Source organism: Neodiprion fabricii, chromosome 2, assembly GCF_021155785.1.
Source record: "Neodiprion fabricii isolate iyNeoFabr1 chromosome 2, iyNeoFabr1.1, whole genome shotgun sequence".
Lineage (NCBI taxonomy): Eukaryota > Metazoa > Arthropoda > Insecta > Hymenoptera > Diprionidae > Neodiprion > Neodiprion fabricii.
In genome coordinates, this window is record NC_060240.1 from 26,603,257 (window position 1) to 26,626,745 (window position 23,489).

At 36.3% G+C, this 23,489-nt stretch overlaps 4 protein-coding genes and 1 long non-coding RNA gene across 5 annotated transcripts; all 5 read right to left on the bottom strand.

The window, feature by feature from the left end:
* Window positions 1-2,128: 2,128 nt before the first annotated feature.
* Window positions 2,129-3,608, bottom strand: LOC124176026 (spidroin-1-like). The gene is made up of 2 exons (XM_046556804.1): window positions 3,459-3,608; window positions 2,129-3,051 (listed from the first exon to the last, which is right to left on the bottom strand). The coding sequence occupies exons 1-2, from the start codon at window positions 3,511-3,513 to the stop codon at window positions 2,309-2,311; spliced, it is 798 nt and encodes a 265-aa protein (XP_046412760.1). The 5' UTR covers window positions 3,514-3,608; the 3' UTR covers window positions 2,129-2,308.
* Window positions 3,609-6,030: 2,422 nt separating this feature from the next.
* Window positions 6,031-6,600, bottom strand: LOC124176037 (glycine-rich RNA-binding protein 2-like). Its single transcript, XM_046556816.1, has 2 exons — window positions 6,451-6,600; window positions 6,031-6,236 (listed from the first exon to the last, which is right to left on the bottom strand). Exons 1-2 carry the CDS (start codon window positions 6,503-6,505, stop codon window positions 6,052-6,054), a joined length of 240 nt encoding a protein of 79 aa, XP_046412772.1. The 5' UTR covers window positions 6,506-6,600; the 3' UTR covers window positions 6,031-6,051.
* A 720-nt stretch (window positions 6,601-7,320) lies between these two features.
* Window positions 7,321-8,652, bottom strand: LOC124176029 (41 kDa spicule matrix protein-like). Its single transcript, XM_046556806.1, has 2 exons — window positions 8,502-8,652; window positions 7,321-8,095 (listed from the first exon to the last, which is right to left on the bottom strand). The coding sequence occupies exons 1-2, from the start codon at window positions 8,554-8,556 to the stop codon at window positions 7,503-7,505; spliced, it is 648 nt and encodes a 215-aa protein (XP_046412762.1). The 5' UTR covers window positions 8,557-8,652; the 3' UTR covers window positions 7,321-7,502.
* A 2,473-nt stretch (window positions 8,653-11,125) lies between these two features.
* LOC124176035 (neuropeptide-like protein 31) lies at window positions 11,126-13,191 on the bottom strand. The gene is made up of 2 exons (XM_046556813.1): window positions 13,035-13,191; window positions 11,126-11,494 (listed from the first exon to the last, which is right to left on the bottom strand). The coding sequence occupies exons 1-2, from the start codon at window positions 13,090-13,092 to the stop codon at window positions 11,247-11,249; spliced, it is 306 nt and encodes a 101-aa protein (XP_046412769.1). The 5' UTR covers window positions 13,093-13,191; the 3' UTR covers window positions 11,126-11,246.
* Window positions 13,192-17,912: 4,721 nt separating this feature from the next.
* LOC124176039 lies at window positions 17,913-23,196 on the bottom strand. Its single transcript, XR_006869288.1, has 3 exons — window positions 23,182-23,196; window positions 20,920-21,100; window positions 17,913-19,349 (listed from the first exon to the last, which is right to left on the bottom strand). It is a non-coding gene; the product is annotated as an uncharacterized LOC124176039 (long non-coding RNA).
* Between the last annotated feature and the right edge of the window lie 293 nt (window positions 23,197-23,489).

The window sequence follows — 23,489 nt, forward strand, 5'->3', positions numbered from 1 at the left end:
GCAAACTGTCTGGAATTTTTAGCTAGAATGGTGCGTTTCATCGATACGATATGATCTGCCGAAGCAAGACAGAATTATAAATAAGAGCAATGACATTTCACAAACTAACGGCGCATAGAATATCGTAGAAAAATTTAGGTGAACAAATATTATCTAAACGAAGACTGGCCAATCCGCGAATTTAAGGTACAGATTAGAGGCATCGACAGCCTTAGAGATGAGTTCGAATGAGGTCAAAATCATTTACTCTGTGAGTATTCGTTAAGCTTAAAGAAAGCATTCAATAATTAGAAATCAGTCGAATCACATTTATTCCAAGAATTCAATCCGATTAGTCAGCCACAGCCCGTCTGGAATCAAGGCAGAATAACCTGTTCAGTAATAAATATTCATCTGCTTAGATAAAATAACGTAGTCAAATGAAGGCGATTCAAACGGTATCGAATCCGAAATATTAGATAACGAAACGCCGAAAAGCTGATATGATTTGCATTAAAAACGCGTTGTCTGTAGTGGCACGATTTGAACATTAACCTAGCAAATTCCGAGTATCATTTTCGTGTGGTACATATTTTCCACAGTAAATCAAGTGTTGAATAAATCAAGGACGAATGGGTGGTGCCGTTTGAATAAGAGGTAAGGAAAAGAGTAAAAATCCGTTTGAAAAACGTGTTCCTGTGGTTTTTGCACTGACGATAGCACACGCAGATGAAACGACATCCTTACCATCCTTAACTGTCGATATCTTCGCTCAAATTCGTTTGTATCAGGTACATGTAGTGTAATTTTAATAACACACGGATCAGCTTTCCATCTTTTTTGACCGAGTGTTGACTATCGGCAACTACGTGTTATCGAGTCTCTGACAATTTGGAAAGTAATAATTGAACTTTAACGAAGATCAAATATCTAACTTTTTGGTCTGCAGTTACCAAATATGACGCCGTCTTCGTAATGCTGGTTAAATATGTCAGTAATATGGATATATAACGATCTAAAAGGTGTACATACATGTCAATGATGCATAACATTACAAGTCTATGAGGTAAACCATATTAGTTTTTCTAAAGGCGTTTTATTTTTCATACAGACAGATAAAACAAGGTTCTCTCATTGATTACTTTACAATTATTATAGTGAAAATAAGAAATTAGGAGTTAGTCGAAACACACTTTTATTCATTCGGATACATATTGTAGTATGTGTGACAAAAACAATCAGAGAACCTCGTTTTGATGACCGTCTCAATGCGAAAACCCGATTTCTGCTGGTCATGCGTTTTCACTTTCTGTTATAATTTATTGTCAAAGGGTGTCGAGATTTATGTTGAAAAAACATCCAACAACTATCAATATCTGAAAATTGTGTTGGAATAAATTACCGCGGGGTGTCATTTGAGCAATAAACTATACTAGAGGTTTAATTACAAGGAATTTACTTCAATTGTTACCTAAAAAAAATCAAATTTACGAACAAATTACCTTGGAACAACTTTTGCGGATTTAAATATCCTTGAGGGTTGATTATGATAAAAACTTTGAGGTTTTATGCTTGTTGTTTTGTCCCCACCGGAAGTCTAATCTCTGTGCGAATCACGCGGTTGATAGTGAGACAATCTATTTCACAGAATTCTCATGGAACATTTCTTTTTGACTAAACCCTGGTTATTTAATCCCCTTCTTGACATTTCTCGCAATTGTAAGTTTACTCAAAAAGGATGACATGAATATTTTTTTCATTCAATATATTGTGCAAGTACACCATTAATACCGTGTTCAATAACAATTTGGTTGATATTGTAGAAATAAAAATAGAGCGAATGCATTCAAAGAAACGTGGCTCGTTATCCGATGATCTGCAATAACGATACATTTTCGTAATGTTGTTCTCGGAATAAATTTTTATATAGACTCTTTCGTTATAGGTTTTTTTTTTTTTGTAAGGCACATTTCAGACATGGCCTGATTTTCCCCAAGGTTTCTGAGATTATTTTCTGCTACTTAACTGCCATTCTGCATATTCAAATATTGCAGTTGACTGCGTCCTCATGTAATGACAAACGAGTAAAATGGATAAGGAAAGAGCAGGATAAAACAATGCGACAATATAATAAAACACAGTGCATTATGTTGGATCTACGATTACATATTATTTCAGTTTCCTTCTTTTTCAGTTCAATATATTTTGTACATGAAGAGAGGAATAGCGAGTGAATATAAATAGCGAAATTTGATTATCGTCATACATGCCAATCAGACAACTAACACCATTTGCCTTTTTTTCAATCGGCGCAATAATCCTACCGATCCTAGTATGTATATCCGGCATTCCGTCCACCGAAACCTGCCTGCTGTCTACCACCAAGTCCTCCGTGCTGTCTGCCGAATCCTCCTAGTCCACCTAGTCCTCCTAGTCCTCCTATTCCTCCAAATGCTACTTCCTGTTCACCGAAGCCAACTTGCTGGGCATCGATTCCTCCTTGTTTCCCACCGAATGCTCCTTGCTGTCCTCCAAATCCTACAACTTGTTCACTGATTCCCGCTTGCGCTCCACCAATTGCTCCTTGCTGCCAACGAGATTCTCCTTGTCCGCCGAATCCTCCAACTTTTCCACGGAACCCTCCTTGCTGTCCGCCAAATCCTGCTTGTTCGCCAATTCCTGCCTGCCCTCCACCGAATCCTCCCTGCTGCCAACGGGATTCTCCCTGTCCTCCAAATCCTCTCTGCTGCCAACCACCGAATCCTCCTTGCTGTCCACCGAATCCTGCTTGTTCGCCAATTCCTGCCTGCGCTCCACCGATTCCTCCCTGCTGCCAGCCAGATTCTCCCTGTCCTCCAAATCCTCTCTGCTGCCAACCACCGAATCCTCCTCGCTGTCCACCGAATCCTCCTTGTTCACCGATTCCTGCCTGTACTCCGCCGATTCCTCCTTGCTGCCAACGGGATTCTCCCTGTCCGCCGATTCCTCTCTGCTGCCAACCACCGAATCCTTCTTGTCGTCCTCCTTGGGACCATCTGCCTCCTTGTTGTCCACCGTTGGATCCTCTCTGGACTGAAAGGAACAACGTGTGAAGTAAGTCGACGAGTAATTGTTTTTAAGGGACAAATTTAGGCCTAGGGTGAAGGAGGTCAAAGTGTCTCCAGCTGAATGTGTTTGATATGCGAATACGATTTTTTTACAATTGACGACGCAAGACATTTGGAGTTCCGTGCATACTTTTAAACAATTTTACTTTGCCGAGAAATGTTGGTCAAAAGTAGAATGATTTCACGATTCTGTCTCGAACTTGGAAAGAAAGCAAATGCTGTTCTCTTTCCAGAGTTTGAAGCAGCACGTTGGAACACTAAGCCCGAATTTTGGTATTTTAATAATGGCCGGCATGAAATTATGGAATACGATGCAGCTAAGAATATTGATGAGGCAACCATGGGAATCGGTAAAAGGTGACGAGAACTTACACGAGGCTGTAGCGCACATCGCGAGAGCGAGTAAAATCGTCGCGGTCTTGATCATCTTGAAAATCACGTTCAACGATGCGATTCCAAACTCGAAACTGTAACTCGATGGATGATCGTTGACGTGATGCTTCGATCTGATGATACTTTAGCAGAGCATCGAGGGTTTTATACTTACCGTTCTTACCCCTCCCGAAGTAATAAATTAACTGCAATTTGTAGCACATCAAGGTTTACGAATCTTTCAAACACCTAGCAGCTCGTTTTTGATACAATCTGAAATGACCACGTCTCCTTGGTAAGCTTGACTAGTTTAATCCAATATAGATTATATCGGCAGCAAAATTGCGTCAACTTTCTAACTTTCCGTATCGTTTTAAATGATCGAAGATCCTATCTAACCTTCGAAATTCGGTTATATATACTTCGGATTTCTCCCAGCATTAAATTCACGAAAAATACTTTTATCGGTAATTCGATTTTCATAATTCACTTCCGAAATGTCATAATATGTTACATCTACAACTCGACCTATTGGCCGGCGATCATTCTTGGGTGGTGACTACTTCGGTACCGCTTCAACTATTCCCAAATTTTCGATTACTTCGGAAATTGCTAAACTAGAACTTTAACACATGGATGTATGTGTATAAAAAATATTTGATCACCTCATATTCGCACTCCAATTTTATTGGACTTCAAACACTGGTGATAAGCAAGCAATTAGCGGACGGTGCGAAGAGCGAGGAATTAGAACAACAAAAAGGAATCGTTCTCGGATTAAGAACATATCATCCGATCCCTATATTCAAGCCTACAAGAAATAATCATCCATATTCCTTTCCTAGAACCACCGTTACGGTCAGTTGACATTGAAAATGAATATAAATGGGGAAACTGAAGAGGAGAAAAAAATAACAATCAATGAGTTTTTTTTATATAAAATATATTATTCTATCTTTCAGTTTATTATTTTAACACAATCTGACGCTCCATATTTTATCATCATTTTTTCAATGACTCAATCAATTTTTCGTCTTCAGAACCGTCTTATCAACCGCTACATCAACGACCATATCCCCCCTCCATAAAATCCACCTCCAAATCTTCCTCCTTGATGTCGACCGTCAAATCCTAGTCCTCCCTGACGTTGACTACCGTAATTGTTTTGCGGTCCGTACAAAGCTAAGAAGTAAGAAAAGTGAGTTGACGAGTCATTGCCAGAATACTTGCACAAACAGTTTTAGCCTTACTAAGTGAGTAACTGTAATAACTCGTGTTCGACGTGATATAACTTTTGCGTTAACAATTCATTTTTACATGCAATGGTTTTATTCATTTGAAGAAAACCTGGAAGATTTGAAGGTTCTGTGATGAATGATACAAACTTACGGGTTGCAGCAGCGATCAGCACGAGTATGAACAAAATCGTAACGCTTTTGAACATTGTAAACGCGATATAATTTCGAAGAGCAGTGAAGTCGATAAACTTTGACAAAATTTTTCGATTTAATAATATTTCAACAGCGATTCCTGCGGTGTTTTATACTTATTGTGAGACCTCCTTCCGCCCCCCTAAGCTTCGTTTCAATAATGTGTAACATGTTTCCGGTAGGACTCACTATCGTTGACTTGAAAAAACTTGTTATCAACACATTTTATTGGCATCTTTGTCAATGACTAATTAGGTCGTACAAGTATGCTTTTTATGCCGCTATTCCAACAACTTCCAGACCAGCGTGCGCGTCTCTGGACTGTTTAAGCATTAATTAACGAATACTACGTTTTTCATTTCAACTAAGCTCAAGCATAGCGAAACTTTTTATTTTATTTCGCACGAACTCCAAGTAGAACGCAGGTGTGTTTAACTTTTCGCTTTGTAGTTGCCAAAGTTAATCAAATATACTCAATAATGGATAATTTGAAAGACAAGTATGCATGAATAATGACGAATCCAATAATGAGGGGTATGAGATAAGCCTTGGTTGTTTTGAAGGTGTGTTTTATTTTACCGGGTTCAAATGAGAAGCTAATTATTTAAACTCGATCTTCAAGCGATGGTAGAAAATAACGCTGAATCGATATTTTAATTTACCTGATTATTAATCTTAGAGACATTGTACTAATCAAAAGGAACGCAAAAATGTTTACACTAAAATCGCCATTTTTGTCTACACGTTATTTTTCACGCTTGTTATTTTGCTTTATAAGTAATTAATCGATCAGGCATTGATATAACTGTGCCCGTCATTTTTTTTCAACGATTGTAAAAATACTCTATATTCCACCTTCTCCAATTTTCACACAACTATCCACTATCCATAATTGGAATGATTTCCTATCTATTGTTAATTCATTGATATCCCGATCGCTGATAGCCACTCGATACTTGACACTCGCTGTTTTGCTTACCAATCTGTCAATCTGGTTACAGGCTTTTTAAATTAGGCGAAATTAATCCAAACTATAGATGTATTTTCTATCGTTCAGTTCATTGTCACAAGAGAAGTAAGAAATAACGACTTGTTTTAAACCATTTATTACATGCTTTCATCCAATATAGCAATTACACAACGGTTTTTAATTTAATGGCGATTTAACGGAAGTATCCTCCACCCTGCAGTCCGCCATATCCTCCTCCAAAACCTCCCCCGTATCCTCCTTGCTGCCCACCGAATCCTCCACCCTGTTGTCTGCCAAATCCACCGCCTTGTTGCCGACCGTAACCACCCTGACTTCCTCCAAATCCACCAACGCCTCCGAAACCGATCCCGAATTGGGCTAATTTTAAGGGATGGAAAAAGTGAGTTCACGTTTCATTTTCACGTGAAAAAGAATTAAACGTTCCTTTTCTAACGGAGATCTCAATTCGAAAAATCAATTTCTGGTAACGTTTTTTAACGTATAACGTATTACAATATTCTATTGGATTACGTTTTATGAAACCAAACATGGGTACTTGGGATTTGACGAAAAAAAAGCGAAAATTACTTACGCATTGCAGTTGCAATCAAGGCAAGGGCGAGTAGAATCGTGACGGTTTTGATCATCTTGATAATTTTAATCGATTACGTGAGTTTAAACTGCGCAAGACGCGATGTAACGTATGTGGGTACGTTTATATTTGGTACTGAATCTCTGGCAGTACATTCGAGGTTTTATACTTGTCGTCTTGCCCCCTTCCGAACTCCAAGCCCGATGGTAATGTGCGGAAATCAAACGAGCGATAACTTTTCGCGCCTAGCACAAACAGCCGTTTGTTCAGCAGCTATAACTGTATTAACGGTGAGATAATATATTCCACAGAATTTACTATATTTTCATGAAAGATTAATTTTATTATTGTATCGCTGTTTGAACATCCACTTGACACTTTGCCGATTATTAGTTCTCAGAAACTCACCTTCGCAAGAGATTCCTGTAATTTGTATTAGGAAGAGTGAGTCGTGAGTGAGAAGAATTTTTCTTTACATCAATGTACTGAGACTATTCACGCCGTATTCAAAGATAGTTTGGCAAGAAAAATGGAAGAAGAACTAAAAAAGTAAATTCATATCAACAGAACGAAGTACGTTGTAATTACAACACATTTTCACAACGTGGTTATTCGAATTAATTCTTTTGTGGATTTCATAGTTGTTCTCACCGAACTTTTTTTCTTTCTTGTACTACAAATTTTTGACGCGGCCTGATCTACCAAAAGTCTGAGACTGCATGACACAGTTGACTTTTAATCGAATATTAAGATTTAAATAGTTAGTTTGAATCACAAAATTTTGCAGTTGAGTTCGTGTTAATGTAACGACAGAAGGGAAAATGAAATATTGAGGTGAAGGTGAAAGAATACGTTGACGAAACAGGGTGCTTTGTGCTAAATCCATAATTATGTATTACTGTAATCCCATTTTCTCTTTCAGTTCGATTATACATCGAGAAAAAGGGCGAGCAATAATTGACAGCAAAATTTGGTTGTCTTCGTATATGCTAAAACAATAAAAACCATTTCCCGAACATTAATCCATGTTGTCAGCCACCATCTCAACGATTCTAGTACAAATATCTGCCGTGCTGTCTGCCAAACCCTCCTCTCTGTCCAGCAAGTCCTTCTTGCTGCCAACCGAATCCTCCCTGCTGTCTACCGAATGATTCCAATCCACTGGATCCCGCTTCTTGGCCACCAAGTCCAACTTGCTGGACAATGAATCGTCCTTGTTTTCCTCCGAATCCTGCTTGCTGTCCACCGAATCCTACACCTTGTTCACTGATTCCTCCTTGCTGCCAACCAGATTCTCCCTGTCCTCCAAATCCTCTCTGCTGCCAACCACCGAATCCTCCTTGCTGTCCACCGAATCCTCGTTGTTCGCCAATTCCTGCCTGCGCTCCACCGATTCCTCCCTGCTGCCAGCCAGATTCTCCCTGTCCTCCAAATCCTCTCTGCTGCCAACCACCGAATCCTCCTTGCTGTCCACCGAATCCTCCTTGTTCACCGATTCCTGCCTGCGCTCCACCGATTCCTCCTTGCTGCCAACGGGATTCTTCCTGTCCGCCGATTCCTCTCTGCTGCCAACCACCGAATCCTTCTTGTCGTCCTCCTTGGGACCATCTGCCTCCTTGTTGTCCACCGTTGGATCCTCTCTGGACTGAAAGACACAACGTGTGAAGTAAGTCGACGAGTAATTGTTTTTAAGGGACAACTTTAGGCGTAGGATGAAGGAAGTTAAAGTGTCTCCAGCTGGATGTGTTTGATATGCGAATACGATTTTTTTACAATTGACGACGCAAGACATTTGGAGTTCCGTGCGTACTTTTAAACAATTTTACTTTGCCGAAAAATGTTGGTCAAAAGTAGAATGATTTCACGATTCTCTCTCGAACTTGGAAAGAAAGCAAATGCTGTTCTCTTCCAGAGTTTGAGGCAGCACTTTGGAACACTAAGCCCGAATGTGGGTATTTTAATAATGGCCGGCATGAAATTATGGAATACGATGCAGCTAAGAATATTGATGAGGCAACCATGGGAATCGGTAAAAGGTGACGAGAACTTACACGAGGCTGTAGCGCACATCGCGAGAGCGAGTAAAATCGTCGCGGTCTTGATCATCTTGAAAATCACGTTCAACGATGCGATTCCAAACTCGAAACTGTAACTCGATGGATGATCGTTGACGTGATGCTTCGATCTGATGATACTTTAGCAGAGCATCGAGGGTTTTATACTTACCGTTCTTACCACTTCCAACGTTGAGGTCCGGCAACGATATGCAAGATGTCGAGTTTTCGAATTTCTAATTCAGCCAACCGCCAGTTTTTGATACAATCTAAAATGACCACTCTTATTGCAATCCTTCCAAAATTATTCCGATTCAGATTATATCAGTAATTAAATCCTACCTATTCTTATCTATACTGCGATCTATAAGAGATCGTATCGAGCTTCCCAAACTCGGTTAAAGGCTTGGCATTTCTCCTAGCACTTAACTAGCATTGAGCTTCAAGAACATCATGAACTTTGATGCCGCTGCATCATCGTGTTAAACTCCCAACGAAGCGATCGTAAGTCGTAACTGATTTTGAGCCGTGAAATAAAAAGAGATGAGAAATTGACAGTAACGAAAAACGAACCGCGGATAATTCTATTTTCACGATGCTTCTGTCTGACAAAAGCTTCACCATATTTACTAAAGGCATCAATTACGTAGTTATTTGGTTTCAATTAAGTTCTCGGTGAAATATTTTTATTGATTACACCAAAATTGCAATTCCTTGAATAATCGATGAAAAATTTTGAATCCTCTCGAATTCGAAGAAAGTGAAGAGTCGGCCAATCGTGAACAGTGAAACAAATAACGATCGGTAGAATGTACTCTCAGTTGCCGAAATGCAGGCGGATTCTGTTGAAATGTAAACTGAATTGCATAAATGCAGGCGGTTTATTATTTATCGGAAATGTACGTGTAGGGATGAGTTCTATTCAAATGAATCATTTTTCTGAGTGCATGGTCAGCCGAATCAATTGCACATAAGTTGTCTTGTGAATATTTTGTCATTTCCAAACTTTGAAGGTTTTTCAAAAGGTGAATCCTTTTAGAACATTAAGTCAATTTCTAAGTGAACGTTTTTTAACAAAAAAAAAGTAAAACAAGTGGTAATTTTGAGTTCTACAGAAAAAAATGTGTCCATATTTGGACCTCTATTTTTAATAAATTTTTTCTTCTTTATTTTCTCACAATCTATGGAAACTTTTTGTACTGCTCTTTCCTTTTTAGTTGCAACTTTGATTTGTCTCACAGTGCAATTTTAGCTACACGAATGTTCTGTTTTTTCGGAGATAAACAGTTTCATCATCAAATCACTGGATTGTGTAGCACGTGAAGTGCACAAATATAGAAAATGTCTTACAATTCTGTTTTCTATTTTCTGTTTCCGTTAGCGTATGACTGGATCATTTTGATGATCTATACACATCCAGCAAAGTGCGTCCAATCTCCGAACTGCAATGATAACTTTCTATGCCCGTTTTATCCCTTCCGATTTCTAAATTTACGCACTAAGCACACGCAATTTGTTTCTGCAAATATAGTTCGAATTGACATAGAAAATTATTCTTGCCTTTTTTATAGACTATTAAAAAGCCTAATGATGCAATTTGCAATTGGTTTAGAGTCCTTCGAATATTCAATTCCCGAATAGTCGTTTGTCTAACTCGTTTTGACGACATTTCAATTTTTGTGCAATAAATGAGGTAAGACTATATAGCTATTTTGTTCGATTTAAATATTCGAATTCTTCATTTGAGAATCTAAAAAGATGTTTACTTTTATGTTAGATGGTAGAACGAAAGCAGTTTTCCCTGACTTATGTAATGATTTTGTTCAATCCAAATATTCCAGACAAAGTTGAGAATATGTAAATATTTGTACGAATTGTCTTCTTTGACGATCATAGAATGACTTATACAGCCGATCAATTTTCAGAGTGTCAAAACGCCCGAAAATGTAACGTTAATGCCGAAAAGCAATGATTGCTGTCGCTAATCATTATCGATAATTATTAATCGATAATAAACAATGATTATTATCGTTTCTTCGAATCAAGTTCAAAGTAGAAAGAGTAAAAAAAGACCAGAATCTCAGTACTAAAATTTTCGAAAACGCGAACACCAATTTCATTGAATTTTAAAATGCAGAATGTTGAAGTTCAGAAAACTTGAAATGCAGAAAAGTCGAAGTACGGAAAACCAAAATAAGAATAAAGCAAGCCAAAACATATCGAATTTTCCACACTTGACCAACATATAAACTTTTTTGTATTTCTACTCTGCATGGTAAAATTTTATAAAACAGTTTTCCGCGTTTCCGAAAATTCAATGTGATTCTCTTTTATTCATCGACCTTTATTTATTTCTCCCACATCTAATTACGCAATCGTCTGGATCGTCTTCTTTTCTTTTGAGTATTTGTAAGTTATTTCACTGCTAGGTCTGCTGATTTGGCTGGCAAAACCAAACAATAATTACCCCACCCGTTTCAATCTGTCGAATATACCAGCCATAATCGAAAATCAACTATTTCCAACATTCCGACAAATTGTGAGATCAATTAAAAATCGTGACAGAATGGTTCTTCACGTTGGTTTTAGCAATATGATGAAAAAATTCACTCCAAACGACGTTTCGGCAATTGTTTGTTTATTGTATGAAATTCATTTTATTCGTTATATTATCAGGTTTTAAAGTTTCGTCTCTGAACGACCGGAAATTGTCGTCTTCGGATCAGCGGCCATGGGGGATGTTTAATAGTAGTATCCTCTCTGGCTGTATGCTTGCTGGTATCCTCCGAGTCCTTGGTTGTATCCTCCGTATCCTCCGAATCCTTGGTTGTATCCTCCGATTCCTTGGTTGTATCCTCCGAATCCTGGGTACAATCCTCTGTTGTATCCTTCGTATCCCTGGCCCTGGTTGTACGAGTATCCTCCGTTTCCACCGAATCCTCCAAAGCCACCCTGGTTGTATCCACCCTGGTTAAATCCACCTCCGTGAGCTAAAAAAGCAAAGAAAACAGTGTCAAACATTATCCCATCAAACTCCCGTGAACATTCCGTACTTAGTCACGCTCAAACATACACTGAAAAAATACTTGCTGGATTCGAAGGATGATAAGTGATTTAAATTTACTCGGTTTCGTCAATAATCAGTCTCAAATTTTGGACTCATTTGACTTCGTGAGATCTTCCCGAGTGGCTACGAAATGACGAATTGTTGTGATTGAATCAAAATATTTTCTCACATTCACGTAAATGAACTAATTGCAAGTCACCAACAATATAGTTTGTAAAAAATTAAAAAAAAAAGATCATCAATTTATTCGAATGGAAAGAAATTGATTTGAAGCAGCTAAAAATTCTATCGTGTATGTTACGACCTAAAGTCGGTTAAACATTTCATCGACAGCCAATTACGAGTTAATTTTATTACATCGACTTGAATTCTCTAAATCCAACTGAATAGTTCTTCGTTACGTCGTATAGTCACAGCTTGTAGAAGTGAAAAAATCTCCATCCCGCAGATGAAGTACAATAATTTTTCAAAGTGTTGAATGAAAAACCTCGAGCGAAGGTGAAGCAGAATTTTTCATTTCATTGATTACTTAGTCAGCAATAGGATAATTTTAGCACGCTTGTGCAAATTGTGCCAGTAAAGAGTAAAAGAGCAAATAAAAATTTCAATGTTTGTAGCTACTGACGATCGTAAGCCGGTGAGCAAAGAGTCATGTTATTTACTCAGGCGAATTGGTGCGCGAATCACGCGTCACGAGTAAACGAATAGTTTATAATTATGCGATTTTTTCCTGCTTATTGATCCCACGGTATTCAATGAAAAGTTATAATTATTGGCTTGCGAAATATAAACGTTCTCGATAACCGTAATAAAATTTTTTAGAGAATGAAAAGAGATTTCATACAAAAGAAAACGATTCCCGTTTACTGTGTATGTACATTTATACGTTAAAAAGGACTGTAAAAAATAGTAAATGATATCATATTCAAGGTTTATCTATTTAGGCGGATTTTTTTTTCTTCTTTCTATTCACTCGAATAAAAATATCAATTTTTGATTAACCCAGTTGGAGTTTTTTAAAAAAAAATCTTCACTGTATGACTTATGAGTTACATAACGATGTGATTTATGTATGAAACATTCATCGCGTAGAGAACCGTCTGGTTATCGAAACGAAAACGATTTTTTCAGGAACCAAACAACAACATAAAATACAAAATGAATGCTTTTCATTGATTATTATAGCAATATTTGATAACCGTGAATGTTGTTCGATTTATGGACTATATACTAAACCGATCCAACAATCAGACAACAAAAAACCACGCTTCATTGTATCACGCAAATTTGAAAAAAAAATCAAATTGTTTTCAAACAATGTAATATCGACGAATCGTAATTTAGTCGGTAAAACAAAATACGAATAAATTCTCGTCGATTATATACGAAAATATTTGACAATTTTTGTTATATCTCTTAGAAAACGAAACTTTTTATTCGAATTTGTTCCGATGCGAACTTACGGAAGGCTGAGGCGACGGCCACGAGAGCAACGACGAGGACAAGCACTGCCTTGATCATCTTGGAGTAGTTTGTAGATTTTCGTCGGACGAAGGAAAAGGGTTGAATCGGTACGATCAACTGATTCGATCTGGTGATGGTTACCCGATGGACACTGCTTTTTATAGGTCCGTCTATTCCGCGCTTACCTACGAATAGATCCCCTTCAGGTGGGCCAGAAACAGGTTGGGGTTTTACCTGTTCTATTATTCACGTTAATTCCACCTCTGACAGCTCGTCCCACTTAATGGGGTACTCCGCGTAGAAATTAATGACCCTCTCCTCGTCCATTCGATTATCCGTGTAAATGTCGTTCTCACCAGAATCGAAAGGAAGCGCGCTCCCAGTCACTTATCTACGTTGCCCATGTGCCAAAGTAACGCAATATACGCAATAAAAGAAGTATTGAGGAATTGAAGGGACCAGCCTTTACCGATACGTACGCTACTGATATAAACTGGAGTCGAAACTTGAACGTGTCGTTACGATTCTATTTACAACAAAACGACGTTCTCTAATCTTCCATTTCGTTTTATTTTTTCATTTTTTTATTTTTTTTAGTTTTTTCTTGACAATTTTTTCATTCGTCCACCGTGTAAATTGTCAGAAACTTAGATCTTCGCGGATTTCGGGTTAAGGTGGGGCACTCTGTGACGTGATGTGCAATGTACTGCCGGTGGAATTTGGCCAAGGCGGATGAAATTAATATTCCCATCCGATCGTCGCAAATTTGACAATCAATTGGAGCAAGGCGAGCGTGTTGCTCTCATCTTCTCGTTATCTTCAATTTTATGGATTAATAAGCTTGTAGCAGAGTGAAAAATTCATGAAACAACATGATAAGGGGAAACGGATCGTTATATTCAATGAATCATAACTCACTGAATTTTCAATACTTGGAGATGAAAATTGACTAAGCGACTCTCAAGACATGGATAATTGAAAAAAATTAAACACAGAAATACTCTGCGCGTTGAAAAAAAACAATATTTATTTGAATGAGTGAAGTGGAATTTTCGGAAAATGAATTAACTAACGATTTCTGCGATATTTCATTATTTATCTTGTCTGAATCAAAAAGCCATTTTTTCATGTCTTCTTTTCAAGCTCACATAAATTCAGTCTATAAGCACAAGCTTCGATAAAATTTTCAAGGTTTTGTACTAATTTTTAATGTCATTTAGTGAATAGGTTTATTATTCGAGTATGAAGCATTAATTGATATGCAAGGACTGTAATATTTATTGCTGCACTTAATTCAGCAATGCCAGATCAATGATTAACAGGATGGTTTTTTTTTTTTTTTTTTTTTTTTTTTGCCAAGCATCGTCACTATTGGTAGAATCATCTCGTGCCGAATGATGTCGATTAACTGAAGCAGGATAATTAGAGAAAAAACATAAACGAAGATTGTGAAAAATTAACGATCAATTGCGTGCTGACCTAATTGTAGGTAAGCCAGAATAAGGTAATTATCCACCCTCATTGCTGTGTTATTGCTCATTCACTTGATTTCACTTTCCTTTTCATCACGTGAAACTTCTTTCGATTGACACTTTACGAAACTGAGCCCGCAATTAAGATAGGCGTATTAATTGAGAGGTCGATAAAATGTGTAATTAAAAGAAATAAACAAAGTCGGAATAACATTGTATTTTGCAATCAACGGGGAAAAATTCTAATGACCAAGTGTATAAAACGAAATAAAAAATAAATTACATCGGTGTTTTGTGACTTTCTTACTTTTCAACGACAAATTTGTATACGTGTATTTTATTTTTAACTTATTACACAACGTATGCGAAGTTAAACGTAATTAGGCGGTTCGTAATCTTTCTGACAAATGATTCCCGTATAAGAATAATCGTCCCTATTTTATGGGCATACCATGTGATTCGTTGTTAAAATTCTTTACGATGACTGAAGTATTTCTACCGGCTAGACTGTGCGTGACATTTGAAATAAAGAACGCCGTGATCGTTAAAAGTAATTTTCATTTTGCGATAGGTAAGCAAACACAAACGCTTCTAAAAGAATTTCTTTATAGGCTGATCATAGCCTTATGTGAATATTAATCACAACCAGCGCTCAATGCTATAAAAGTTCCGATAAGTGGCGGAATTTTTCCCCCTTCATAACGTGTTTCTCCACCCGAAGGTTTCGAATCATTGTCAGTCTAGTGCCAATTTCTTCAGCAAGCTTCTCGAGCCGTTTTCGAACACTTTACGTATCGGCTCAGTGATGAGGTTCTGCCGGTTCTGTTTTAACTCTGATACAACGATTCGGTAATTATACTGTGTAAATTGCAATTCAGATAAACAAGAACATTCCAAATTCATCTTAATTTCAATTATTGCTATAATTGGACATCCGTAATCAGCAAAAGCAATTCTTGTAGGTTCGAAGCCTTCGACTTTCGATTTGTCGGATGATTCTCAAAATATGAGGATCTTGCTGTCCTTAAGCATGGTTTTTTATGTGATAGGTAAAGTTATACATAATATAGGAAGACATCAATCTGCGGCTGTATCAAATTCGGTTTAGAAATTAGAACTGATTATTTTTGTACTATCCAAATATGAAATCTTACATCGAGAGAAATTTTCAATTATCGTTACGGTACAGTCTTTAATTATTTTCATTTTTCACCGTGACCGTGAAACGAAAATGAAATTTTTTCCTGTAAATAGAAAATCTGGTAAGCGTTACTCTTCTTTTCAACTATTCCTGCTTGTTCTATTTTTTCCTGTGACTATTACGATAATTTGATAATAGTACGGTAATAAATTTACGTTACGTCAGTGAAACTCGAAATTTTTTCGTTTTGCTCGAAATTTAAACTCATAATAAAGCTTCACACAATAAACGTGTTTATTCAAAATTGTTCAAAATAATGTCAAAATGTACTGCGGTAAAACAACGGTAATTAACATGTTATTCAAAAACTTGATGCTATAGAAATTGAGATCCGAAAAGTTGCTAGCTAATTATGCCAATAATCTGCAATATCAATTAAATAGTCCATAAGAATTCTGAAAAAATAAACGCAATTATTTTTATACGACGAATATTGAGATTAAAAAACTTTATCCACCGCGACAAATTTTTAATTAGCACACCTTGTTTTGAATTCAATTTTTATTTATTTGCTGATTAAAAATTTTTCGTTTTAAATCTGCCGTATCTTTTGACATTTTTTTCCTTGCTTTGGCTAAAATTTTGTTTATCTGTATTTCAAATCCAAACAACAGTTGAAAGAAAGTCGTCACATGCAGCTGGGAGAATTTGTGAAAAATAATTTTGAAAGGATAGAATATGTCCGATAAATTTTTTTCTACGATTAAGCCGAGTCGCCGAATAACGTGTCGCTTGAATTTGCAAATGCGTTTGCAATCAATAATTCTGAATAATTTATCATTCGGCTATAAACTTTGAGGCAGCTGCCGATTACATCATTTCAAATTAAGCTGAGGGCTGTTATTTGAATGTCAACGAAGCGTCATGTCTTTTTGCAAACCGGTTGAGCTGTATCGGTAACGATATCTAGAAATGATCGTAACATTGCCAGCGAAACTAATAAAATTACAAGTTTTAGTTTCCAGTCAAGCGACACTGAATGAAAATTCACAATATTAAAATAAAAATAGACATTATACGAATTTCGTCGATCTAACGTTACGTAACGCTGGGCACGAACGATGAATTACACCTTTTGACATTTATCGATACTCGGATGTTTATTTATGAAGGAATCCTGCTCGATGATTCATTAGACTAACAGAACTCAGAGAATAATATTTAAACGAACATAAGATATCGATTTGCGATACAAATTCCTGCCACTAGACATCTTTGCTTCTATACTAATCTCAAGTGATTTCGTTCTCTCCTTCCAGTCATGATGCAGTCGAAATAGTCATGAAGTACAGATTTTTGGCTATTTTTTGTACAAACACACACCGTCCTTGACGGTGAAAATTTTTCTTTTTTTTTAACGAATATGCATATGGCACGTATTATATTGTTTTATAAAATTGTCAACGCCTTCTATCACCCGCTTATTCGCATTCCTGTGTCTCAGAGTATGGGATGAATATTTATAGAGAAACGATAAAGATGATTGAATAAAATTCAACTGAAAATAACACCTTCTTTCGTAGGCAAGAAATGGTGAATTCATTAGACTCCGGAGTACGACTTGCAAGAAAAATTAGCAATTAAGATGCGAATATTTCATCTTCCAACGAATTTTGGGACTGTTGTACTAAATCTGTATTCAGTTTTTCTTTTTTTCCTGTTCAATTATTTGCTTCAATTCCGGTTTTTTCTTCTTATTTGTTGTTGGGATCGGTTGTGTTGAGAGGTTTGTCCTTTCTCAAAATCTTACTTCTCAACGCGTACATTGCGGACTGTCAGAAGCTTTTTCGTCGCGATCTTATAACCTTGTATTCTAGGTTCAATTGAAGGTCTTTCAACGATTCAGAATCCTTTGATATCTCTGAGCGGCATATTATGATGCATTACTCTCTGAATATGAATCGGTGGAATTTCACTGACATCATTGAATGGTCGCTGGTTTTCAGTTATAAATATATCAGTGAAAAAGTCAGTACCCTTTAAACAAAAACACGAAAATAGAGTAATCGTTGATGAGAGTCTAAAATTTATTTCAACGTGTATATTCTCCACCAATCGTCGTTCGAATTTTTTTCTTGTCGCTTTTTTACTCAATTTTTTGACACCCACAGACGGAGGAATTATTTGATTACCCAACTTGCGATTTTGTTATTATAATATATGTTTAGTGAAACTGGATTTTGGCTCACATGTGATTCGATACGTTGTTTTTTTTTTTTTTTCTTCTTATTGTGTCGAAACTTTCCGCTCATCGCACATCCGAACGTGAAGAATAAATTTTTGGCAACATATTATTTAAAACCGCGAGTTTTTACCTTCATTTCTTTTTGATCCTTTTCTTTTGACGGTTTATATAATCCATGTTAAAATTAAATTAAATGAGAATGAATTGTAGGCTTCTTTTCCAACTGGACTGCTTTGTCTGTCTCTGTCTTGGACGGTTTTCATAATTTGCTAAAATCGCAGTGGAACTTACGATCATAAAAAAAATATGTATTCCACAATATTGTACATTTATTATATTGATTAAGTTCAAAAGCATTGGAATTGCGAGAGATATAAGCTTACTATTAAACAGTCACGAAGAATGTATCATAAAATTATGATTTGTGCTATTACATATAAAAATTTTATTCCTGTATTTATCGCTCTGGAAAAGTATTACGAAATTAATTCGGGTCTTGCACTAATTTCACAGCTTGTGTTCATTTGACATTCAAACCTCGAAATTACAGATCATGTTTGGTAGCTACAACCAATTGTTAATTATAAATTTGACTATTAACACAGAATAGTCGAAGACACAGCTGTGCTAATATGAAAAACAAGTTCGAATCATTCGTAAACTTAATTTCGAAGTATCGCTTTGCTGAGAAATTTAACGAGGTCGCAAATAATTCCATTCAAATTAGATTTTAATTAGAAAAAAAAAAAAAAAAAAAAAACCAATCAACGATTGAGACGACATAATTTCTTGCGGTCGGAAATAAATTGAGTTTCAGTCATCTTTCTAACGCCAATGCAAATAAAACACCCGATCATCGATTTAATATACCGTACCACTCTTCACAGTCACATACACAGCTGTATTATACGAAATTGTTTAACGTTTCGATAATTCTGAAAATTCGGTATCAGCACTGATTTCAGTTACAAAATATATATCCAAGGATTCGAGGGTAAAAGTGGTTCAATCAATCAATACACGGACCATAGAAATGTATCTGCATAGAATTTTTAAATGATCGATTAAAATGACGGTATACAATATTTATAGTGACAAAATTACAAAATTTTTATTTTTATTTTTTTCACTTATCGTACGATAATTATTATACACTTGTCATTATATATCAGTTTGTGTAACACCGTCGCAATCATCCACGGCAAAACCGACACCATTCGATCAACTGGGGCTTTTCAGAGGCGTCCTTATCTACCAAATGACGCTGCATTCGCACTCGCACCAGAAAAGCCATTAATCGAATACGCCGAAGCTGAGGAAAATCCACCACCCCCCCAATATGGTTGAGGGTTGTAGCCATAGCCACCATAACTAGGGACTGCGTAGTAGCCTCTGTTACCATAGCGATTTTTATTCCAATGACTCGGATCCGGAGATCGCTTAACCCTTTCGAAGACTGAAAATGAAACGACATAAATTTATCAAAATCGAAGAAGAATTTAAAAGAGTAAGAAACGAAGCACAAAATTAAGTTTAAAAACATTCGATTACAGCTAAGATATTAATTTTTCTTCTTTCGTTAACCAATCGAGTTAATTCTTCGATTTGGAGAAAACAGATATTCTCATCGTCCGTGAACACTAATTGTAGAAATTCTTCGACATTTTACCGTTTCGTTTTTGAGAACGTGGAAATTTACAGAAACTATTTTCAATCCGCAAGTATTAGTGTTATTAAATTCTACATCATGATTACGAATTGGATGCAAAAATTTGTTTGACCACGAAACTTACACGGAGTCAGTTTTTTGCTCGTGAATTATTTTGAGAGTGATTTTTACGGTTTCAAGTTTCAATGGAAAGGAAAGTTTGGGAAAAAAATGTTCGTGGTTATGTACGGAATGATTTTCTGCACATAATCGAGTAATTGAAAACCAAGAAATTTTGACAGTGAATCTAGAACGTGTTGCGAAGCTTGGCAGGATAAAGTGAAGGTCAAATTTGTCTCTAAATATATTGACAAATAAAAAATAATTAATAATAAGATTCTGAATTTTACGCACTGGACAAATCGTGCATTATTACTAGGTATCCTTCTTTACGTTAAAGACCTTCACTGCTTAAGGCTCAATATTTTCAATACTTGATTCTATTATACCAAATAATTTCCGATTTTATTTATTTATTTTCCTTTTGTGTTTAGCACTAAAATCTATATTTTTACATATATATAATTTAAAAAAAAACTACGCAAACCAATACTTAATAGTTGGAAATTGCTTTAAAACAGTTGAATACACAACAAACTGTATTTTCTTAAAGTCGGACTTTACTAAATTCAAATTAACTGTAGAGGACGAGGTTGAACAAATTCGAAAAATGCCAGGATTAAATTTGAAATCACAGACCACAAACACTCTTGATAGCTCAATTTCACAAAATTTCAAAACTTTTTGGAACTCCAGTCCATGGCAACAGACTTTCCGTCCTACAAAAATGATGCAAAAATGTCGCAATAAGTGCAATTCTACATCCAATACCGAACAAAAATATCCAAAAACTTTTTGGTTTCAAGCTAGAATAACGGCAATAAATTATAATTCAACACTGAGAATACATTTCTTGGCATTATTGTTGTTTAAAAAGAAAAACTTCTCTTAGTATTTGTATTCCGCATTGCATCTAAAATTCCGCTGACTTTGGTTATTTCCCATCAGAGGTGTTCTTACAGCATAATCAAAACAAGTGACATTTAACTCGGTCGGTAAAGATTGACTACAGCGTCTTCTTAATATCGAAAATGTTGACAGTATCGTACGTTCTACGATCAGATTTTACCGTGAATGAATTAGTTGCTTATTAGAAGTCAATAATGTGCAGAAAATTGGTCTCGCGTATGCAAAAGTAACCGCAATCGTGCAAAATATTGATTCGTCCACTTTGCTAATCGACTTTACACTTCGGTGGTTATTTGCTCGTAAATTACTGGTTGACTATGCGAATAAAAAAATATGTTGATATAATTACCTCGGGGCATGGCAGCGGCCATTGTTACAATCACTAACACCAATACAAGAAACAGCGTGTGCCTCGCCATGTTTGTAAAGTGAGGCGTAGATGCAGAAAGAGGAAGAGATCTACCTGGACGAAAGTGAACCGAAGACTGCCGGGTTCATTTTCGGATCTCCACTTTTATACCAACTGAAACCTGAATTGAGATGCCAAAATATTTTCGCTCGTCGTGACTTCATGCTCTGACTGGTTAGTGCAATTTTTCGCATACTTTCTGAACTCGTATACAGACGTATTAACGGTCACGGAAGGTCCGGCTAATTTTTAGGGGTCGTAACTTAACGCCTGGGAACCACTGGTAAGAATTTTAGTACGAATTGACCCTTTGAATAAAAATTCAGAAGACGAGGAGCAAACGTCTGAAAATCTCCAATGCAATATTATTCGTACCAATTATGGTCAGCAAGAATGAAACAACGACACTATTGCGTGATAGAAATGATGCCGAGCAATTTCTAACGAAATCTAAGACATTAACTAATTCGAAAAACGTTTTATAATCGATACATTCAAGACATTTTAATCCGTTTTTTTTTTTTTTTTTTTTTTTTTAATCATTTTTTCTTATTTAGTTAACAAGACTCTGGTGATAACCATATTTGTATTAATTTTTTTACGGGTTCTCCGAAGATCTCTGTGGTGAACAAAATAAGCACAAAAACATTGAGATCGGATCAAGTATATCAGAGTTCAAATATTTTCAACGTTCTGATCGTAAAACCTGTTCTTCAATTCTTGATGCGTTAGGTTATGTTATACGAAATTGCTTGAATTTGTTTTTACTACATAATAGGGAAATTGGTTCATTCTAGTTCACCATCATTGGTGAAAATAATATCGAAGGAAATTTTTCACCTCTTTTCCTAATCTTTAACTCACAATCAGATGGTCACTGTCTCTTATTTCTTGAATTTCGGAGACGTTTCTTACGTCTAATCGCCATTCCAAGGCTGTGATTAAAATTTAATCGCATTGGATTTTTATCGCTAAATTTTTGTGGATTCGATGTGGATTTCTCGGAATTTCAAGCATCAATTTTGTACGGACTAATAAATACAATTTTCGGTAGATCGGATCAGTGATGTAGAAATAAAATTCGTGTCCTGATCTCTTTTTCTTTGTACTTCGGTCAGTCATGAATGAAATCTCAAAACTATACGAATAACTTTTAAATGATTGCAAACTATTAGAATCGATGATGTCTTAATTAATTCCATACCCAAACGTTCTCTTCAGCAAACTTGATTTTTTTTGAGTAAACAACATTTTCTCGATCTGGCTGAATAAATTTTAATTCGTTTGAACGATGCGCAAACCGAGACGATTTCGAGGATGATCTCAACCCGAATTCTTTCTTCGATTTATAAAAATGCGCTTCGATGTAATTATCGGAATTTTTTAGTCGTGTGCTCCAGACTTGCAGCATCGATACAATTTAGATTCGTTCTTATTGCAATATACACCGCAGTGATGAAATTTTCTCACTCCTAAATAACTGATGCATGTATCGTTCCGGAATCGGCGTCAAAAACGCAATTTCGAATTCCGTTTGCATCGTCATCTCTTTTAGTTTTTTCATACATACAGCGAGAGCTGAATCAAATATGACATTTTATACACTGAGAAAAATTTCATTTGTTACAGTAACTAGAAAAATTCAGTAAATCAGGCATCGTTAAAAAAAACTGTTTGAATATTGTTGGAATTACTAAAAACGAGGTACGCGTAACCATTTTGCGCTATCGTCGATCCTTTTTTGGTAATTGCAAAGCAAAATCAGTTTCTGAGGTTTACTCTGCTTTTTTAGTCAAACAAGGCTTTAACGTCAATTTATTCTTGCACAAGCATTAAATTTTCGCAACAATTACAACAAAATATAGCAACAGTGATCGCAATGAGAAAGAATAGTAACAAATACTAGATTTTCCGGGAACAGTTATAAAACTAATTTTCATTTTCTACCTAGAACTATATTTTTCGATTGTGATAAAAAATGAAAATACTCAAGGACCGAACGTTAACCGGAACTAAAAATTTTTCTCAGTGTATGCGTTTTTGCCTTTTTGCATTAAAAATGCCTTTTTGCATTAAAACATTAATTAAGCCTGTTTTTCCGCCGACTCGCCGAGGTCTTATACGTGTAGGCTGTAGGACTTATGATAAATTTTCCACAACCGAATATCCATTGGGTATAAATACACGTGTAAAATACGATACCTGGGCATTGAATTCTCTTATTTATTTTGCGCCGCAAACGATCGTAACGAATCCGGAATGTTTTTTATCCACTAATTTTCCCATCCATTCCACCGCCTTCGATCCTCTCTCTGCTTCTTTAATTCTCTTGTCCTCTTTTTCACCTCGGGAATCACCCGTAACGCTTGATCACCTCTCACCATCACCCATTCATATGGGATACACTTCTGTTTATTACCAGTCGTACACTTAATACTCGATCAGATTTACCGTTATCAAAATCTGCGGTATCGTCTGACGTATTTTTCTTACTACGTCTCATTATTTTT